General features: G+C 46.7%; 1 protein-coding gene across 2 annotated transcripts in view; it reads left to right on the forward strand.

Annotated features, from left to right (window-relative positions):
* Window positions 1-3,271: 3,271 nt before the first annotated feature.
* LOC119394256 (cuticle protein 10.9) overlaps window positions 3,272-20,457 on the forward strand; it is a 94,283-nt gene continuing 77,097 nt past the window's right edge. The window contains exon 1 of one of the 2 annotated variants that reach the window (XM_037661544.2): window positions 3,272-3,480. In XM_037661544.2, the coding sequence (XP_037517472.2) occupies window positions 3,451-3,480 (30 nt within the window). In that variant the 5' untranslated portion in view covers window positions 3,272-3,450. The remainder of the gene's footprint in view (window positions 3,481-20,457) is intronic. The other variant, XM_049415727.1, reaches the window with a different exon arrangement.

Below are 20,457 nucleotides of genomic sequence, written 5' to 3' on the forward strand. Positions count from 1 at the left end.
CGACTGAGAGTACTAAGCACTCTACAACCCGTCAGCGGTAAGTTGTCCCTTTAAATGTTCTTGAGGGTGTCTTTAAAACAAAAGGTGGACAATTTAGAGTACGAAGCACTCTACTATGTGAGAGCTATACGCAGCTGTCCCTGACGATGACAAACAGCAGGACAAAGTCTGATAAGGCTGCGCTCGTACTGGAGGGCTTTTCTTCTTGAATATTGATAATACACCAGAGCTCAGACTCAAACGTCGTATGGGTTTTTGTCGCTGTTTCTTTGAACACCGAGTGCCTCTCGCATATATCACTTATTGGACTCGACCGATCCTCACTAGCGCCAACACCAGTATAGGATACGATTTCTGAAATAAATATTTATTAAATTCATTCTTTCAACGTGAGTTATTGATGAGCATGTAGAAAAATTGCGCTTGAGCTCAAATGGTATAATATTTCGCTTGCGATGTTTGTCTTTTAACAGAATACTGCTAAAGTTAACGAATTGTTCCAGAAAGCGTTTTTCTTCGTATTGAAGTTACATCACTACGAAAAGCAGCAGCAAAGCTAACTGCCGGTAACTCCTAGACAGCATTGGACGTCATGAAGCAAAACAAAAGCTGCAACAAGAACAACTTGGAAGACTCTTGAGCTTCGCCTACAAGAGTAGAATATATGCGAAAGCAATATGAAACCCCGTGCGCATCGCCTTTTGTCTGAACCCTTTGTAATCGGTGTGCCTTTAAAACACCCACTCTTTGCGCAATTCACCTGTTTTGACACCTGGCACGATTCTACGCTTTTGCCATGCAATATTACATGCGGTATGGAGACTCCTCTCACTACAAGACATTCGTATAGTGTTTTTTTTTTTTTAAGCTGTTTCAAGCGGTGGCGTGGCTCTGTGGTTGAACACCTGCTTTCCATGCAGAAGGCCTAGGTTCGATTCTCACTCAAACCGAAGATCTTTATTATTTATTTCTCGATATTTCGGTCGCAGACAACGACGCCAGCACCGACGCGGACAGCTGAATTTCTGCGAAACAAGCTCTTTGACACTATCGCGTTCAAATATAAAGCGATAAGGAGCCCATTGCGCGCCAGTCGCGTCTGTCAGGACAGTTTAATAAAGTTTGACAAACCAACCAACGTTAACAATTTTAGGTTTGTGACTGAATAAACTTGTGCTTTTAGGAGCATCTAGAGGTGACAAAGTGAAATTCATTAGGTCGCAATCGCTCTGTCTATATATCGATCTTTCCCCGTACGTCTTAATGAACGCCGTCATTTTATAGTTACCAACACATTAGTTTATTAGTACACCGTATTTTTGTATAAGCGTCATGATACTGCGTTCGTAGCCTTTCTTGTATAGCGAGTTTACACATGCTGTGAATGGACCATAAGCAACAGAAACTTATCAGGCCGTGATTTAATTACTGCTTTAAACCAGGGTTACAGTGCAATATAACCCTGGACACGGACTTATCGAATTCACTCTTAAAGAATAAACAGTCAGTCTACATTGACATTTGGCTGTCGTTGCAGCATGAAATTTCCTAAAACGATGGTATTCTGCTCATAGGATGCTGAACCACCCCTAAGTAAATTCATAAATATTTCCTATTACAGAAGAACTGCATTTGAGAACTAGATAACCTATCTGCCCTTCTCTCTATGTCTTGTTGCTCCTCCTGACGACAACAAACCATGGCCGCAATGCAGAGGCATGCGGGGCTCGTCTGCGCGCCTCTCCAGCACAGCCACGGACAAATCAGGCATGACGGGAGACACCAGGCTTCCTTAAGCGTTGTTCGAAGAAGGCACGGAGCAAAGCTAACACCCAGCATTGTTATCACGACCATTTGGCTGTCGTGGGAACGTGTAATTGCATAAAACTATGTTGTTATTCTCACACGATGCTGAACCATATCTAATTAAATTGATAAATATTTCCTGTTAAGCAAGAACTGCACCTGACAAGATTTTTAAAAGTTACATTACTAATAAACTTCTTTATAACCCTGCTACACTTCGCTGACGCCAAATGGTACTGCAGATAAATTAGATGTAAGGAAACCCGATTTTATGAAGTTCCCGATCTAACGAAGAAATTTGCGATATGCGACATGATTTACACGACGAGGTCTTCATTCTCTCAGAGGCGTATCATTAACATGACATTTGCCCAAATTGCATGACATGCCATGAGTGTAAGACAAATATAAATGATAGGTTATGACATGAAATAATGTCATGCATGCCATGTAGGGCAGGATCTGCATGCCACGGTCCTCGCGCTCTCGCGGCCGCTTCATTCACGATACACGCGAAAATCAGTAAAATATCATTAGTGGCATTAGTGAATGACCAACGTGAATAATAGGTGATGGCATGAGTAGCAGAACGTGCGTGTCGTACGTCATGGCATATATGACAAGGTGCCATCGTGATATCATGGTGGTCGTCTTATCCCCTTGATATACTAAAATGTACATGAAGTGGCATCCGTGTATGAGGAACACGAACTCCAGATGACAACAGGAATTTTCATGACGTGCATATCATCTGCATATCAACATGACTGACACAAATTACGTGACACAAACGTCGTGAAGCTGTCACGGCCGTTTCATTCATATGATATATACCAAGATGTAGATGCATGCATAACAAACATGTGATAGCGAATGACATGTTATGACATTAATGCTTTGATTCTCTCAAAGCCAAACAGAGTGGTGTATGGAGTTCCTCACTGATTGCTTCACATTACATGTCCCACAGTGCGTGGGATGAGCCGGTTATTTTTTTCAGAATCTTTTTTAAACATTTGTTAAGTTCTACAGAGACATATACTAATAAAATTATTTGAACTGTACTTCTGGATTTACATCATAAAATGAATGATACCATTTCTTTCTAAAAGCTTTAAATCAGTGCAGGCATGTAACCGTTAATGAGACACAACATAAATGCTAGTCACGTCAGTAAGACGAAGTAATTTTTTCCGCATGATATCACTGTTTCTCATTCTTTGCTGGAATCCGTTTCCCGGTAATTAACCAACATAGAGCCGGTCGATTCCCCTTTCTCTGTTTCATTATAAAACAAGGCCTTTGCGGAATCACCGCAGTTGATATGAAGAAAGCGGCAGCACCATGAAGAAAGCAGCAGCAACAAACAGAAGAAGCGTGAGGCCCGAGTGGCAGAGGTTACAACAACAAGAACGCGTGTCAAGGAGGCCACACGCAAGCGCCGGCCACATAGCGGCCGAGAAATCGCAGTATAAAATGCTGGACCGTGCCACAGCGCCTCAGTAACACATTGTGCCTTCTACACCTCTGTGCACGCTCAGCGCAAACGACACGTTGCGGTAGCACGTCTTGGAAGCAAGAATCTGCAGACCTGTGCGTGAACGTTTCCGTGCGGAAGAGGTTTACTCGCTCCCTCCAGTCACCATGTGTTCGGCGGCCGCTCTTCTCGCTCAGGTAAGCGCACCGTGCTCGAAATCACTTGCTAGGACTGCGGTCGAGAAGTGTGCACAACATACAATTATTGTCAGTGCTGACCTAACATGTCCAGCTGTTTACCTGCTAATTACATTTCGTGTTTAAAAAGCGGACCTGGAAATTCTACAAATCAATTTGAATTTATGTAAGCTAGGTATCCAGCCAGAAGCTTTTGTAGCGCGCACAGCTGCGGATTGCGCAGTTTGCCAATTGGATGTGACGACATCGAAGTGGCCCACCACTTTAACAACTGCATTTTAGTGACAATACAATGGTAGGCTATGCAGGCACTATTAGGTAAGCCAAATAAGCCCACGTCTCATTTCAGTTTCGTGGCGTAATGTCAAGGCATGTGGCGTAGCATCAAATCATTCCTAGTTCGCTGAATGGGGTTCGAATCGCGTGGTTGATAGGACTGCGTTTTCTCTCTCATTTCAATTTGTAACTATTGCTTCGAAATTCAAGGTTTGCCTGCTTGCAGCGTTTATCTCGAAAGCGCCGTAACTTCGCTTTCAAACATACATTACCAGCGACGGGCCTACCGGGCACCCAACCTCAAGCAGTACTGATGTAAATTGACTAGTCAGAGGACCAAAGGAGGATCGAGAATTGCAAAGATTTTGTTTGTTACGATCTGTAGTTCTGGAGAATCCAGTATATAACTGTCGCTTCGCCATTCAGGAATATGTCGCTTTATCCCAGGGCACGTTTCTTTCATAACAGTGTAGCTTACAACATACAGAATAGACCGAAGTTATGGAAAAAGCGCCTGCATACTTGATAATAGCGAGTGGTAACGCACGTTTTTTTTTTCGTAGAAAGAGAAAACATGTATGATCGCAATCTGTATGTTATTGTATGTTGCCCCTACTCGTGCATTCCTCCGCGGCGAAAGCTACCGGACCTGGTTATCCAGCCATCCTTAGCGAAATTGGTCGATGAAGCCAATCACATCGCCACGCAGCCTTTTCGCCATCCAGGGCAACTATCTGCAAATGGCGGCATTTTCTGGAACCAGCACAAACAGATGCCCTTTCGTGCTGGGTATAATGGCAAGACGTCACAAAACTTTGCTTTAACCAATGAACGTTTAAACATTCTTTGTTTGCGCAAATTACGACGTAAAAGTTGTGAACAAGCACACAAGGCACCATGCTGCTTCCTCTGTGTAGGATCCTTATTTTGTATTTCCTAGTTTGCGCCCACAAACGAACTAGATCAAGAACTTATTCCGTTGAACACAGGGAACTGTTCTCTCTGAGGTACCCAACATTTTCTGAAACGCTGGCGCATCATGGCAGCTAAAACGCTGTCGAAAATCGGAATTCACATGGCTAGACAAATTGGCGCCAGTTGTGCACACGTTATGTGCAATCCAATATGATGCGTCATTGTTTTATTCTAGCGACTAGTAATTCGGCATAATCGGCGCGAGGACACCCAACCAGACAACTGCAAGTGCAGTGTAAATAAACTACACTAGCTTTGTGTAACTTGACATTTTAGCGCTCTGGCAATGATAAACAGCAATAGATTACTTTTATACTTAAGTCTGCTTGTATTGTACTCTGCAGTTGTGCAGATTAGCCCGCCTTGTAGTAATTTGCCTTCGCTAGCCTTTGCTCGGCTGCACTGTAGTAAAGTGCACGGTTTAACACCATGCTTAATGGTGTACCTAAAAGTCCAGATTAGGCTATACTTAATTACCCCTTTCCTATAGCAATCAACGGGTCGCACGAATAACGATGCAAATTGTGTCAAGTATCGCGCTGTTTCTTTGCAGGCACTCGCGCTCTGCGTGGTCTCCATGGCTGCAGCCGGCGGTCAGTTCGGATTTGGTGGACCTGGAGGTGGATATGGCGGTGGACTTAGTGGGGCCTTCGGCCCTTCTTTCGCTGCAACATTCGCACGTCAGGAACAGTATTACGTGAGTACATTTGGATACATTTGGAGGCGTGATAGAAACTTGTACCGCAAAATGATACACAGCGCGCATGACAAGGCTCGAAAGCGGCGGAAATACGGCTCGAGTGAAACCATTGATGCGCTAATTGCAATATTTATGAGACATTTTTGCAGAAAGTAATGTACCCAAGCTCAGTCAGAAAATATTGTTCTCATGCTATGCACCAGATTACCATTTCGGAATCAGCATCGACCTTAATGAAATCTGAACGGATGTAATGCCGGTCGTTAGACCTAAACGGCGCAGTTTTACCGTACAAATGTTCTCAAAGTATTTGTAATACCACAAGTACGGAAGACGCAGCAATGATAAAGTTTCACGAACACGACTGCGACGGAGATTAACCCTCGCATGCTCCCGCAATGAAAAATAAAACTCAACTCAACCTGTACATTCCTGCAGTATCACGTGCTTCGTTACCTGTAAAAAGAAACAGAAAGGAAACCTGAATATTGACTTGTTTAATGCGTGGACAAAAAGCGCCAGGTGAATGTCAGTTATAACGTTTCCAGCCCTTAGACCTGTGATTATGAACATTGCGCACATGCGATCGTAGTATCTTACTCTCGGAACTAACGAAAACTCATCGCTGTTCATTGGTTTGCTTGAATAAAGACTGCGCTGCAACAGAATCATTGGTGTCACTAGTACTCAACGTGAGAATAAAGATTCCGTGTGTCGCGAGCTTCGGGGGAAGTACATTTCATTTTTGAAACAAGCATGAAAATCCTTAATCTTTTCTTTCATATTGAGTCATGCATTTGCATTCACATGCATAATGCAATTCGGCAGATCCCACGCCTTGTGAGAATCGGTATCACGCGAAGCAGTCAGCGAGTAGTTCTATGCTGCATTTTTTTTTGCTTTGAGCCAAGTGTTACGAGATGGAGCGTCGTGTTTTTTGTAACTGTAGTAGTTGTGCGCACATCGTGGGCTTACCAGGCACGTCGACAGCACTGGCGTTTACAGGGTAACTAATGGCGTGACGGAACGTCAGCATTCACTTTAGAGCATGCACGTCTGTAATATGAAAACGAAGTGCATTTTACGGTGCGATGATGTGAATATCATGCATAGCTTTCGCTAGCGTATTCATCCGGGGTCGAGCAACGCTTGAATTTAGCTTGGTGAATCACAGGAATACAAACGTAGTAATGTTTATTACACTGCTATAAAACCCGAGCCTACACTTGAACCACAGACGCCAACCTGACATTACGCCTGTGTCATAGGAGTATATATGCAGCTGTTATAGCTTTGTTATGAAATTAGATATCCAGCATCACAGCCACAATTGACGTGGCACCGACATTACGCCTGCATAGGGTGTTTTTCTAAGGCACTTTCTGGACCTGGCGTAGCTCTGTGGTAGAATACCTGACGGCCACCCAGAATCCCGGGGTTCGATTCCTGCTGGGATCGTAATTTCTAATCTTTGCATTAGTCAGGTCAACGCTTCCGATGTCCGATTTTCTTAACGCTCTCGAATTTAATTACCAATGTCTGTTTTCGCCGCTCCTGGGTAGATATAAACTTTCAATCACCTGTGGCGCATACCCGTACACAGCGGCCTTTGGGTATGTGCCACAATCCACTGGAGGAAAGGGTTTGACGACGTACTCGACAAGATTTTGACGTTATTCATGTCATGATCAGACAGTCATATTGGTCAAATCCTCTTACCCTCCCATTCCAATTTTGGACTACACTAAGTTGAGGAGGCGATCTCGAGAGCACCCAGACGTAGATAGATAGATAGATAGATAGATAGATAGATAGATAGATAGATAGATAGATAGATAGATAGATAGATAGATAGATAGATAGATAGATAGATAGATAGATAGATAGATAGATAGATAGATAGATAGATAGATAGATAGAAACGCTCAAAGTGCCAAAGGTTCGCTAAGAAATACTTCGCCTTTAAAATACTTTGTTTAAATAATTGTAACCAAACAGTAATTTGAGAATAAGTGTGTAGCTGTTGCCCTTCATAATTAGGAATCGTTGGTAATATGTACCGAGAAAGCACTAATTATTCCTCGTTGAACTCAAAACCCAGCAACGCTGTGCCACATTTCTTCTGAAAGACGTCGAGTGGAAAGCAGCCGTCTGTAAGCCTAAGAAAAAAAAAACAGACGTTAAAGAACAGGGTGCATTAAGACAACCATCGAAAGCAGTTATTTTATTGCTTACATCGTTCGTACACTAATGAAGGCTGTCGTACTGAACTGTATTCTCTAATGCAGCCACCGCAACCGTACAGCTTCGGCTACGACAACCAAGACCAGTACGGCACCAAGTCCTACCACAAAGAACAAGGCGATGCCTCGAACACCAAGACCGGCATGTACGGGTATTCGGACGCCAACGGCATCTACCGCCAGGTGAAGTACATCGCTGATGCCGGTGGATTCCGCGCAAAGATTGACACCAACGAGCCCGGAACTGCCCCTGGTGCTAGCGCCGACGCAGTGTACAACGCTAACCCACTCCCCGCTGGTCCGCAGTACCGTATCATCGGTGGCTCGTCCCCCTTGTCATCTCCCTACACGAGCGCGTCAACGTACGGCTTCGGATATGCCCGTCCTTGGTCTGGATAAGCATGCGTGTGATATAGGGAGCAGTTTATTGAAGAACTTCTACGACTTGTGACGCTGTTATTTAGTCAATTGAACAGTCAAGCAAGCCATTGTAGAGGTTGAGCATTTCCTTGGACTACTATAGGTATCCTAAATGCAATAAACATTTTATTTTTCATGTATGACCTCTAACCTCCATTTCCTTTCGCCTCTTGATTCAGCCGATAGTACGGGCGATAGAGAATAAACAAGTAGTACTGAGGATCACCATTGCAAGAGCAAACATTGTAAGAGTCGCGAGCGTAAACTCAGCACGCGCCCCCTTGAACAACCAATCCTATAACGTTGTTACCTACATTACAAGTAATTAATAATCAGGAACTGTGATAATGTAATGCATTGCAAGAGAAGAAACACAGACATTCGTTTATTGTGGGCTAGAATTCTGCAGGTTTATTATAACTCTGTTTGCTAGCAGAAAATGCATCCCGAGTATTACGTCGCTCAAGCATTCTGGAAGTACGACGAAGTCAGCGACGTATGTAGCACCTTGAATTCCGATTCTTGCGGTGCATCTTCCCAAAGGTGTGATGAGATGGCCCCCCAGCCGTACGTATGTGTGGTTCACTCCAAGGCGTCAAAACTGTCTTTATCATTTGCGCTAACGTAGCAGACGACTGAATAATCCGCACCTGTGTCGACTCAAACGTTTAATTCACACACGTCTACGGTAACGTGCAAGTCTGAAGGTATATTTTTTAAACCTATATTAGTCGTCATGTTCTCCTCGACGCAGCTGTGCTGGGGCCTTGACAGTGGACCTCCGCTTTGTCGAATTTCAGCGGCCTTCTCTCCCCAAATTTATGGTTTAAGTTTTCCAGGCGGGAACTCATATAGCGACGCCTTATTGAGCTTGAAGGTGGTGAACTTGAACGCCGAGGGCTTGGCGATCATTAACGAGCAGGTGCTGGTGATCATAGGCGTGCGCGCAGGGGGGGGGGGGGGCGCCCCCCCCTAGTCACATAAGAGGGGAGGGGCGCGAAATCTGCCCCATACATTGACCCCCCCCCTCTAGTCACCTAAGGGGGGGCGCAAAATCTGCATCGTACATTGACGTCGTAGGGGGGGGGGGGCTGTGATGAACCTTCGCCCCCTCCCTCCCTGATGGGGAACCTTGCGCACGCCTATGCTGGTGATCTTGGCTGCTGCTGGAAACTGGCAAGAGGAAATTGATGCCTAGACAAGTAATCACCGATTTCTGCGGGTCTTTCGCCATTTCGGGGGCATCGCGCATTTGCAAAATACCCGTGGAGACCGACTGTTCGATATGGGCACATTCTGTAAAGGTGTCCAGTTCTCCGCAGTGAAAGCAGAGCGGCGTCCTGTCGGTTGTGCGCCACACGTCGCTTTTTCGTGGCCTCAGATCTCCTAGAAAGAGCGAGCCGCGCGAAGCCGGTGGGTGGTCACCAGGAGCTGCAAAGGAAGGATTGTGCACGGCAGGTTGGCGTAAAGCGCCGGCGTGCGTTTGTACAGGATGTTCCTGCAATGGTCGTTCGAATCAAACAGGTTGCGCCTCGGGTTCCGCATTGTAGAATCGCGTGAAGAACTTCCCCTCGAATCACAGTGGCGAGAGGTAAAACTGTCGGCGTGCCTTGTGGGTGCAACTCTTCATTTATTATGTATTGTATTAATTCCGTCAGCGTTTCGCTGTTGCTGTCCAGGCTTTCCGAAAGGACGTATGCAGATACGCTGCACTAAACAAAAATAACTACAAAAGGGAGTAAACTGCTTGGCCTCTAGCGCATTCACTTTTCTGTTTTTTTTTAGTACATACCAGTCGAGGTTAAAATTTACTCTTATGGTAACTGAGTTTTTGAAAGCAGAAACGGTAGTAATTTTTACCCCGCTGCGGTTCTCAGCGAGTCTAGTCAGAGTAATGTTTACTGTGTTGACAAAGTTTTTCAGGTGATTTCTGAGAGTTATTTCTCGGTCGACAATTTATTGTGGCTGATGCAGTTGTATTTATGTACTCCCGTAACTCAGTTTCCGCGGTTATTTCTGGTCGTTAAAACAATCAAGGGGTGCTTTTGCATCAAGATCCATCGAAATTAGGATTTAACCAACGTAGAAAACAGAGCATCCCTAACATATACAGAGATAAACACATACACAAACATACACCCACAAACAATGCAGAATAAAACACCACATCAACCGACTTCTCGCGCTGTACCACCGTACACCGGCCACCCGGTATATATAGGCACAGTATCTCGACCTGCCATTTATTACCGGTAGGAGACATATTTTGCGTGGTTGATTAATAGCTTCACAGCGTACGCGTAAACTTTACAGAACACATGGCAAGTCGCCATGAGTCACAGCGACCTTTTAGTATAAAGCCGCCTTATCTCACCTTTCTGATTATAGAATTTTTCGCTGGCACTCCGTGTTGGCCGCACCCGCGTTAGCGCTGCTAATGCACAAACCCGCAATATATACCTGAGGACACACAAACCACGGCCACTCAGTAATTTTTTACTGAGCAGCGGTGCACGAACACAATAGCAGCAGATATCTAGGAACGCCGGCGAAGAGCAGCGCCGCGCCTATATCGGCTTCTTACCGACGGCGTCGTTAGGCCTTTTCGACAAGCACGGCTATATTGAACATCTGGCGAGCACACAATGCATCTCCTGTGCAATTTTCGCCATCGTTACTTTAGACACAAATTTAAAATACGTGTCCGCTGTTCGCGGCGTCTTAAGGGGCGATGCACCCGCAAGGAACGAGACGGCTCGCAGGCCCGGTTTTCACCGTGCTCGAATTCGCAGTGCACCGGCGGCCGCACGTTGATTCCGTCGGCCTCGTATCGGGGCACACCTTCGCGCTATATAGATGTTTAACAGCGGTCGCCGCATGCAGCGCGATACACAGTTCGGACTGTACTTCACTCCAGCAGGCATTGTTTTATATGAAACAAAATCTATGCGACGCTTGTTTCACCTGCTCCTGCGACGCCCTCAAACCGACCGCTGGTCGGCTCTGTGCCGACGACGTAGCGAAGCCTTTTTCTGATCGCATCGAAGTTATAGCCGGTCACTCTCAGGAAGCGACCACGGACGATCACACCAGCTTGATTTTGTTGCCGCTGAGAGTGCTGTTCGTAACTCTTCGCGATTCGGCACGGAAGCGAGGTATCCGCGGCGTCCAGGCTCCCAGGCTTGCGCTCGTACGCGCATGGCCGCTCGATGATAGAAGAAGCACGCTGTGCGCAGCCGGATGCCGGCGAGAGTTGAACTTGCCATCACCGCAACCAGACATATACAGCGCAAGCTTCTTACTCTCGCCTGTCTCCGGGGCCATGAGACGACATGCGCCAACCATATGCGAAAATCTGCAGTACGGCTTTCCAGAAGGTTTTTAGGAGCTGCTCCATATGCTAGGGGCTTGTCCATCGCCGTAGTATCCAGGCGTACCACAGGTAAAGCATAATCATCTCAGCGCACGCTCGCGAAAGAGAACTTTTCTTCCTCTTGTTCTTCGAGCACCTTGATGATGACATTAACGCAGGCAAAGCCACATATAGCATAGCCAAGTGTGGCATGCGGCGCTCGCTCCACTCCGGCGCGTGCGCTAGTTTGATAGGAGACCGCTAGGGTGCCACAACACCGCGCTTTCTCTCTCTTTCTAAAATCAGTGCGCTTCGTCAGTCAGTGCGCTTCGATACTAATAACATGAACGAAGAAGACAAGGCGGCACAGCGGTGGGCTCGCAAGGCACCAGCAACGCGGGCTCGCCGCCAAGACCCTGCAGTGAGAGCTGGCGAGGCTGCAGAGAGACATAAGCGTCGTGCGGACCCCGAGATACAAGACCGCGAAGCCGAAGCAGCGCCGAATCGGCGGTAAGAGAACCTCCAAGAGGTACCGGCGCGGGATGCAGCGGTCAAGCGCCGAAAGCGGTCTGTACCTGATGTTGGTGGCGCCGACGCGCGCTTCAAGCGCGATTTCCTCGACGACACGTTCGGCCACAGCTCCAAGGTCTGCGACCGCTTGTGGTGCGACAACAACCTGGCCGTAATCACTACTATAACAATGTGTCACGTAGAGAACTACACGGGCCTGATTTTTCGGCCCGGGCCCGTTTTATGAAGCCCAAGCCCAGTCCAGGCTCGTGGTTCCAGCCCGGGCCCGGGCGTACATGACCGAACCCCGCCCTAGCCCTGGCGTTCATTACTAAACTTATCCAGGGCGCGCGTGTTCATGACCAGGTCCGGCCCGGGCCCGCTAGAGGATATTAGAAAGTTGACGATGATTATTAATGATGCCTTGCGCTTTGTAGCGGGCGATCGGAAGGAAAATCCGGTGTGTATATGCATCGAAATGTTGCTTTGCCCGCGGTGGTAGCTCAACGGTTAAGCTGTTTCGCTGTTAAGTCCTAGGACGCGGCTGCGATTCCCGCGTGCAAGGGGGTCGCATTTTGATGGGGGCGAAATGCAAGAACACCCGTGTACTTATCTTTAGGTGCACGTTAAAGAACAGCAGGTGGCCGAAATTAATCAGGTCCCCACTACGGCATGCCTCATAATCATTAGAGGCCGGATTTTTAGGCACTAAAAAGCGCGCTTTAGGCGCCAGAAATAGGCAGGCAAAACACCGTTTTAGGCCTCCAAAATCGTAAATATAGGCACAATAATTTTTTACATAAATTCAAATAATTTCAAACAAAGATGTGCCCGACCTGTATCGACGACAGACAAGCCAGAAATGTTGTTTATGATGCCACAAAGACGCCAACGGTTCAACATAGCCATGCAATTGTCCCTTTTCCCGTACAGTTCGCGGAACATGGTCTCTCCTTTTACTGTCTAGCATGGTGAGTCAAGTGCCCACCGCCAAATCAACGCACTCCTGGGTCTCTTTTTTTTCGGCGTGGCTGAGAAGGGCAGCACAGGAGCAGATACCCAGACCGCTAAAAAACCAGAAGGGAGGGATGCCTCGTATTGCGCCAGGGCTAAGCGCATAGGGTCAATTGCTGCCCTGTTGGTGAACACCCCAAAGGGCCCCTCACTAGGTTTTAGCATTTCGAGCTGACAAGTGTAATGCATGCACTGGGCGCTCACGATTACGTCTGCCAAGGTTTACAACGCTACGCGCCGCGAAAAGACGTGAAATTTCAAACTGTCGTCATCAAACGGGTATGTACTATTGTGTGGGCTCTCAGAAAGCAATCATCATCATAAACGGGTATGTGCCACCGAAATTGGGTAAATTCCACTGCTCACTACTGCTCAACTAAACATGAAGAAGGCAACATTTAGCCCGACAAATGGATGAGTAACGATTGCGGCGAGCCGAAGACACCGAGTACGTGCAACGAGAGAATACTAGGGAACGGGAAAGGCAACGGCGGCTGCGAGCAGACCCCGAAACGATGGAAGGCCTACGTCAACGACGACGTGCCCGTAGATCTATGAGAGGTGTGAACGCTTGGTTTCAGCACGAGGTTCTGTCTCGGGAGTTTGGACATCCGTGTCGTGTCTGCGACTACCTGGTATGACTCGAACCTCTCTACACTGAGGATCAACGTAGAAACAACGAAGCATCACCTAGCTAAAGCCTTGCAACGACATAGAAGAAATCTATAAACAACCTGCATCACTTAGCTAAGGCCCAGAAATAACGGAGAAGCAACCAGATGAGTCTTCAGAATCGTCCAGTTTCGCTGTTTCGAGCTTTGCGCGGCTTAGGGCAAGCTTCGCCAATTTCTGTCTTTTTCTTTTTAACTTCTAATCGCAGCGACACGCCAGACTAATCTGCGTCAATTTCGCATGCGTTCGTATTCTCGCCATTCCCGCGTTGTGCTAATGCTAACCCCGACAACGCTTGGCGCATTTTTGGTTTATCACCCCTTACAGCAGTTCTAGCTGTGCGACGCGGTGTATCGCGGTAACGATGCATGATCCGAGCCAGCCTCTCCAAACGTGCGCGCACTGAGGGGTCCATCCCACATAAAAGAACGTCGAAACGACATAACACCGATCACGTTCACGAGCTGGCCCTGGCACGGCATGCGCACGTCACCGTGCGTGCGTATGACGTGTTGATGCGTCTGCGTCATGTGATCCTACGGCTCCGACACTGAAGAGGGCAGGAAAGGGACTTGGCTTGCGAAGGCTACACGGGGCTAGTGGCAAGGGTGTCATGATCGCCTTCTCGCATCACGGTTTCGCGGCTCATAATGAACCAATTTGAAACATTCTTGGGGTAAAACGCTCTTCAGTGGGCACGCAACAACTCCCAGTGTCTAGCTACAATTTCTTATGTGACATCGTGAGCAGCTTTAAGTTCATTACAAAGGAGACAAAAGCCGCATGCGCATCACTTTTTTATTCATTTTCATCTAAACCCTCCTTTCCCCTGACGGCACTCCACGGTTTCGCATTCGTTCTCCAAGTTCCCGCAGCTGCACCGAGGGACCTCCTGTTACCTGCCCACCGCCGAACCCAGGTCTTCAAGGCTGTTCTTGACTTCGTTCGGGACACTAGACTGGACAACCGGCTGCACAAGCCACCCGCCACGTCCTCAGCAATGGACCCCACTCTCCTGTTCTTCTTCTTTCCAATTCCCATCTTTATTTCCCTCTCCCCATTCCCTTGCAGACGCTGAGACAGGCTTCCATTCATGTTTACTGAGGCTAGCGGTTGTTTTTCCGGAAGTTCGTTGAACTACAGGGCTAGGTTGAACCCCATAGAGGTTTAAAAGGCCAATATTGCCCGCTAACATGCATAACGGTTTCGAACTGCAGTCGAAAGGGAAATTTGAGGTTAAATAGTGCTCATACAGGTGCCGTTCTTCAAAATAGGCATTTATAGGCAGTTATAGGCATTTAGGCACGAAGCCCGAAAATAGGCATTTATAGGCACTATAAAAACACTATAAAAGCCCTTCTTAACCTATACCTCATGCTCATAAATCAAAGTGGCACGATAGTAGCGCGAGGAACAAAATAGGCATTTGCCTAAAATCTAGTCTCTAGTAATCATATTGTGGTTTTGGCACGTAATACCAAGGAATTTACATGAAATGTTGCCTATATGGCACAGGGCAAGTCATTAAAATAAGACTATAGTGAAACTAAAAGACACCAACAAATTTTATTTTTTTTAAAGTGTACAACTGACATAAGAAAGCGCATACAAGCACATCCGGGAGATTTCCTTTAGTGCGCTTTTCTACACTGGTGTTGGAAACACTAAAACACAATTTTTTATAAGAGGCTCCTGTTTAATAATTTGTTGCAGGAAGATAAAAAACGTTAACGTTATATATGGTGAACAGCCACCAAAAGCAGATGAAATATAAATCGTTCATACTCTAACGCCATCACTGCAGTGTAATCACCATGTACAATACAATTATATAATCAAGCTTCTACACGCCATACTTTACGCTATTCCAGATAAAAGGTTTCACCCTTCTATGCTCTACTAAGAGCCAGCTCTTTGCACGTGTCACCAGCTTGGCACAGAATGCCTTAGACCATGCAGTGCACAACGTTCGTGTGTGCTCGAATGCCCGACTTAGGCCTTATGAGTGGGCCCGGCCCACAGCTTCAAGCCCTGGCCAGGCCCAGGCCCGCGGCTTCAAGCCCGGGCCCGCCTGAAAACGCTTCGGACGGCACGGGCCCGTGCCGTGCTCTAAGGTCACTTCTTTATATGACAGTGGAGGAATTGTACGGAGCATTCACGATTTACTCGATTATCTCCGAGCAAGCTCCTCTAACATCATTCACTTCGTGGATATGGTACAATCTTTTTTCTTTTTAACTATTCTCGCTCGTTGTGCTTCTGCAGCTGCAGTTCCAGTGAAAGTGCGTAGGCTGAGGGTCAACCATGAGGACCGACAATGCGATACCAGCTCTGAAAGATAAAGAAAAGAAGAAACCATTTCTGGTGTTCGCATACCTTCACTGGAACTGCAAGCGGCCTTCATCGGCGGACAAAAGCCGCTGAAGCAGGGAGAGCGGGGGGAGCTTGAGGTCACATGGTATTACACACTCACACGGTTGTTAAATATACGTGACAGAAAACTCCCCACTTATTACATTTGGATTATGACATCCTTTAACCACGTTCCTCAAAGGTAGTGGTAAAACAATGTCATGTACTACTTTTACTCCAACATGAGGTAATAATTTTATGAGCGAGGGCGTTTTCAGAGGCAATGAGCCGCTAAAACCACACTCTCGACTAACTTTTGCTTATAGTGTGCAGCCATCACGTTTGTAGTGACGAGAGCTCTGCTGCAACGTCCGCTCAATAGCTGTGGCTTCGATGTGGAACTCAACAAATGAACGAGGCGGACTACGAACCAACCCTGTAAATAAGTCCGGTTTGACTCCTCGTATCATGTGTTGCAGATTTTCTCTTCCGCCTTGTTTGGATCCGCGCATCTGAAAACGCGGTACATCTAGATAGACATGCCGACATTCTCGTTCGTTCGCTGGTTCCTGAACTGGAGAGCATTCTTTTCCATTTCTCGATGATCGGTGCTGGCATACTAGCGTCCAAATTTAGTCGAAACTCTTGCCATGTCGGTATTGCCTCTACGCGGTTTTCATATAATGTCCTCGCTGTATCCTCCAACGCGAAGTGCACGAGACTCAGTTGCCTTGCCTCGTCCCATCCGTTGAGGTTGGCAACCCGCTCCAACTGTTGCAACCAGTCCTCTACATCTTCGAACATGTCGCCGTGGAAGGGCTGAGCTATGGAGGGTGAGGACAGGATAAGATAGGATGATGTCACCGCGCAGCGATCGTTCTGTAGGACGCTGCCTGTGCTGCCGGAGCAGTGGGGAGCAGTCCGAAGTCAGGCTGGTCTCCTCGGAGGCGGCGGCTTGTACGCTGGTGTACTGGAGTCAGTTCGCCTGGTTCCAATCGCTGAGGGCCAGGGCACCGCTGTCTTGCACCCAGGAGACTTCCATTCATACCCCGCCACTCCACAAGATTGGAACATATTGCTAGAAGGGAAACACAAACACACGTTTATTGTGGGCAAACCTGTGCCCGGAAAACTAGGTACATAATCAAGGAGTCCGCGATAGCGTTACACAAAATGAAAGTGTCCGTTCGATGAACGCACTTCTCAAGCCCCGCAGGTCAAACCCATCTTTAGTGCCCGTGCACGAGAGGCACGAGTTGCGCTGCAACAAGAAGCGCGAGCAGTCGCGGCAAATTGCGGATGCCGGCCCAGCGGCTCGCTGGCTGTCATGGTATAGAAAACTTATTGTGGGCAGTCTCTGCGGCCATATTAACCGAACTTCAACCGGACACGCCTCGCCGGTAAGGTGAAAAGCTCGAGACTTGACGGCGCGCGTTCTTGCGGCCGCCGCCGTGCACTCTTTTTCCTTCGTTTACTATTTTAGTTGTTTCCCTACATCTGCGATGACGTTTTACTTTATAGCAGAATCGATTCCGTGTATACATGGCTGTGAGAGCGATGTGCGGTAATTCCAGCATATGACATGTCTGATCTCGACGTAGATGCGCCCGCGCGCGCTGGGTGTTTTTCGGGCGCTCGTACTCGCATGTGTTTATCTGAGTATTTAAGGATGGGTTACGTTTGTAAAACAGGCGGTCAGTAACCGCTCACGACGTGCCCTTGACTGCCGGAGGATCCGCTTGGGTGTTGGAATATGCCGGCGCAAAGCCGGACTTATTCTGAAAGCAAATTTTGAAGCGATTTCTCAGAAAAGGAGTGCTTTCATTCGTGCATAGCCAGTGCATATTACGAAACGAAGTTCTCGCCTTCATTTACATGAAAATTTGTTTTCGTTGCGCAATTATTTAAAACGAAGCACTCGTCTCAGATGTGTGTACAGACGGTGTGTTGAACAAAGGGTGGCTCTAAATACAAATAATCAGTGTTTGTGTTGGTTATTCCCAGATACCCTTATTGCTTCTGTCGCCTCTTCACTCCATTTTACAGGCACAGTCGGTGAAACGGCGTCGCTATGGTCTGGCGCCTCACCACTCGTGATGGGAAAATCAACAGAAGCGTTCGCCGTGTCAACGAGGCAGTCGGTCCTACATTTCCTTTGGTTGGACAACAAGACGTAGGAGAAGAGGTGAGTGGCGCCAACGCAAGGGAGCCTAAACCAATTTCGTTTGTTGTTTCGAAGAGGCTCACATCATCTTGTGCTGCGAGTTTGTCGCCAAGTGACATGTTACAAAAGCTACTCTTTGCATATTGTGTTTTACAGGCTAACGGCGAGAAACTTGGTTGCTTACCGTGCCTGTCTGCATTTGTTGTTTTGTTGTGAGCCTTCATTATGTCTGTGTAAATCACTTATTATGTATGTTTTGCAAACTCTTACTACAATGTCGTTTTCTCATCATAACATCACGTTCTGCTTTTCAGGTGCAGTTTATCATGACTGCTCACGTTGAGCAGGAGCGACAACATAGCATGTGAGAAGTCTGATTCCTCCAGCCGTCACCAGTTTTTGATTTATTCATAATCTTAAGGAGTAAATATGGTAAAATGATGCCGATTTCTGCAGTTTATTTTGCAACATATAACACTCAGTACCTCACTGACAAATTTTAGTTGGTATACTCAGAAAAGCACGTAAATAAGGGATACCACAATGGCTGAACTGGAAGTCACAGACCATGTTTTCGCACTTTATTCTTACTGCGCTAGAAAAGGTGTGTTGTTTTGACGAGTTTCATTAAAATAATGATAAAATTGAATTATTCATTTTTGCAGTCGCTGGGCACAACGGCAAGTATAAGTGGACTTGCAAAATATTGGATGGGTCAACTCAGAAACTTAGAATAGTTGAGGAGTCGCTTCACGTTTCGGTGTGTATAATTTGACCCCCGCATGAGTGTTACCTGCAAGAGTCGTCTGACTCCCTGATGACTAGTAACGTGATCCGTCGGATAAGAGTCCTTCAACTCTTCCTAGAGGGTCAGGGCACTCTCCGAGAGCAAGCCGACTCTGACCCACCAAGAGAGTCACCGTGACACTTTAAAAAGAGTACTATACGTGGCAAGTCATAACTCTCAGAAAAGAGCCACCTACACTCTTTTTTTGTCTTGGAGCGCAGGGAAGTACATTTCCACTGCATAATTACAATTCAAATGTCAATAACTTTAGTTCCTCGTTATGCTAGGCCCTAAATGTGAACCATATAATACCCCTCAACTTCACGCATTCAACAAATGCATTTAGTCACCTTTCTCACTAGGGCATATACATTCATTCACGCGTTATACCAACTGATCAAAACGCGCACGACGAACTCCCGCGCAGAGAGTAGGGATGGTCGATTAAAATTTTTAATCGATTAATCGTTAATCGTTAATCGATTTAGGCTTTAATCGATTAACTGCTTTCGGTGGAATCTTTTATTCGATTAATCGATTAATCGACATTTTAAATGGGTGCTTTAAAACCGATATCTCTTTGTTTGAGAGGCATCGTCCGTGTTTAATATGGGCCCAAATCTTTTTATTAGACGCGCTGACGATCCAAGATTCCCACTTTCGAAAGCGTCGACGACGGGCCCCTTGTGTACAGTGTGCGAAAATTCACACTTCCGCACACTGAACACAAGGGGCCCGTCGTCGTTGGTTGATGTCGAGGATTCAAGCATCTGTGGCTATCATCCCTGGACTATTCGGCAGCAGGTCGCATTTTCTCGAAGCCTGCCTACTCGAGCTCATCGAAACCGGCGGCGCGTTAGGGGACCACACTGGTTGGAAAGTCGCAGTTGAAACATGCAGTGTGGCGGAGGGTGAGGAAATCCTGAGAAAGGTAAAAGAAAGACGAGGAGAAATTAAATAAGATGCTCGCTCTAGTAAGCAAGTCATCTTTTCTCGGTTTGTCGGTTAGATATTGTGGAAGCCCTACAGAATACTATAAGTGCGGACTGACGCGATCTTTTTCTTGAGATCACCTATGCAGAGATTACACAGAAATATACTGGCCTCAAACAGATCATCCGTACAGGCAACTGCGGGAAATAGAAGGAAAGAAGATGACATTTAGGGGCTCGTTTTACTTTATTAGACACAATATAAATTAGAACTAAGCGACAATATTGCCAAGAAAAAGTATAGGGGGTGTTATTTGTAATAATTGGGATATAAATCTGAAGAAAGTGAAGTGGACGGAAAGATAACTTGTCGCCGGATAGGACCGAACCTGCGACGTTCGAATTACTTTTAGGGGCTCGTTTTTCTTTGTTAGACACAATGTTAATTAGAACTAACAGACAATAATGCGAAGGAAAGTATAGGGGAGGTTAAGGGTGTATGACAAAGAAAAACGAGCCCTTAAAAGTCACCTTCTTTCCCTCATTCATAGCGAGGGTCTCGTTCTGGCAGACATGGTGC

The sequence above is a fragment of the Rhipicephalus sanguineus genome, chromosome 5 (assembly GCF_013339695.2).
Source record: "Rhipicephalus sanguineus isolate Rsan-2018 chromosome 5, BIME_Rsan_1.4, whole genome shotgun sequence".
In the NCBI taxonomy this organism is placed as follows: domain Eukaryota; kingdom Metazoa; phylum Arthropoda; class Arachnida; order Ixodida; family Ixodidae; genus Rhipicephalus; species Rhipicephalus sanguineus.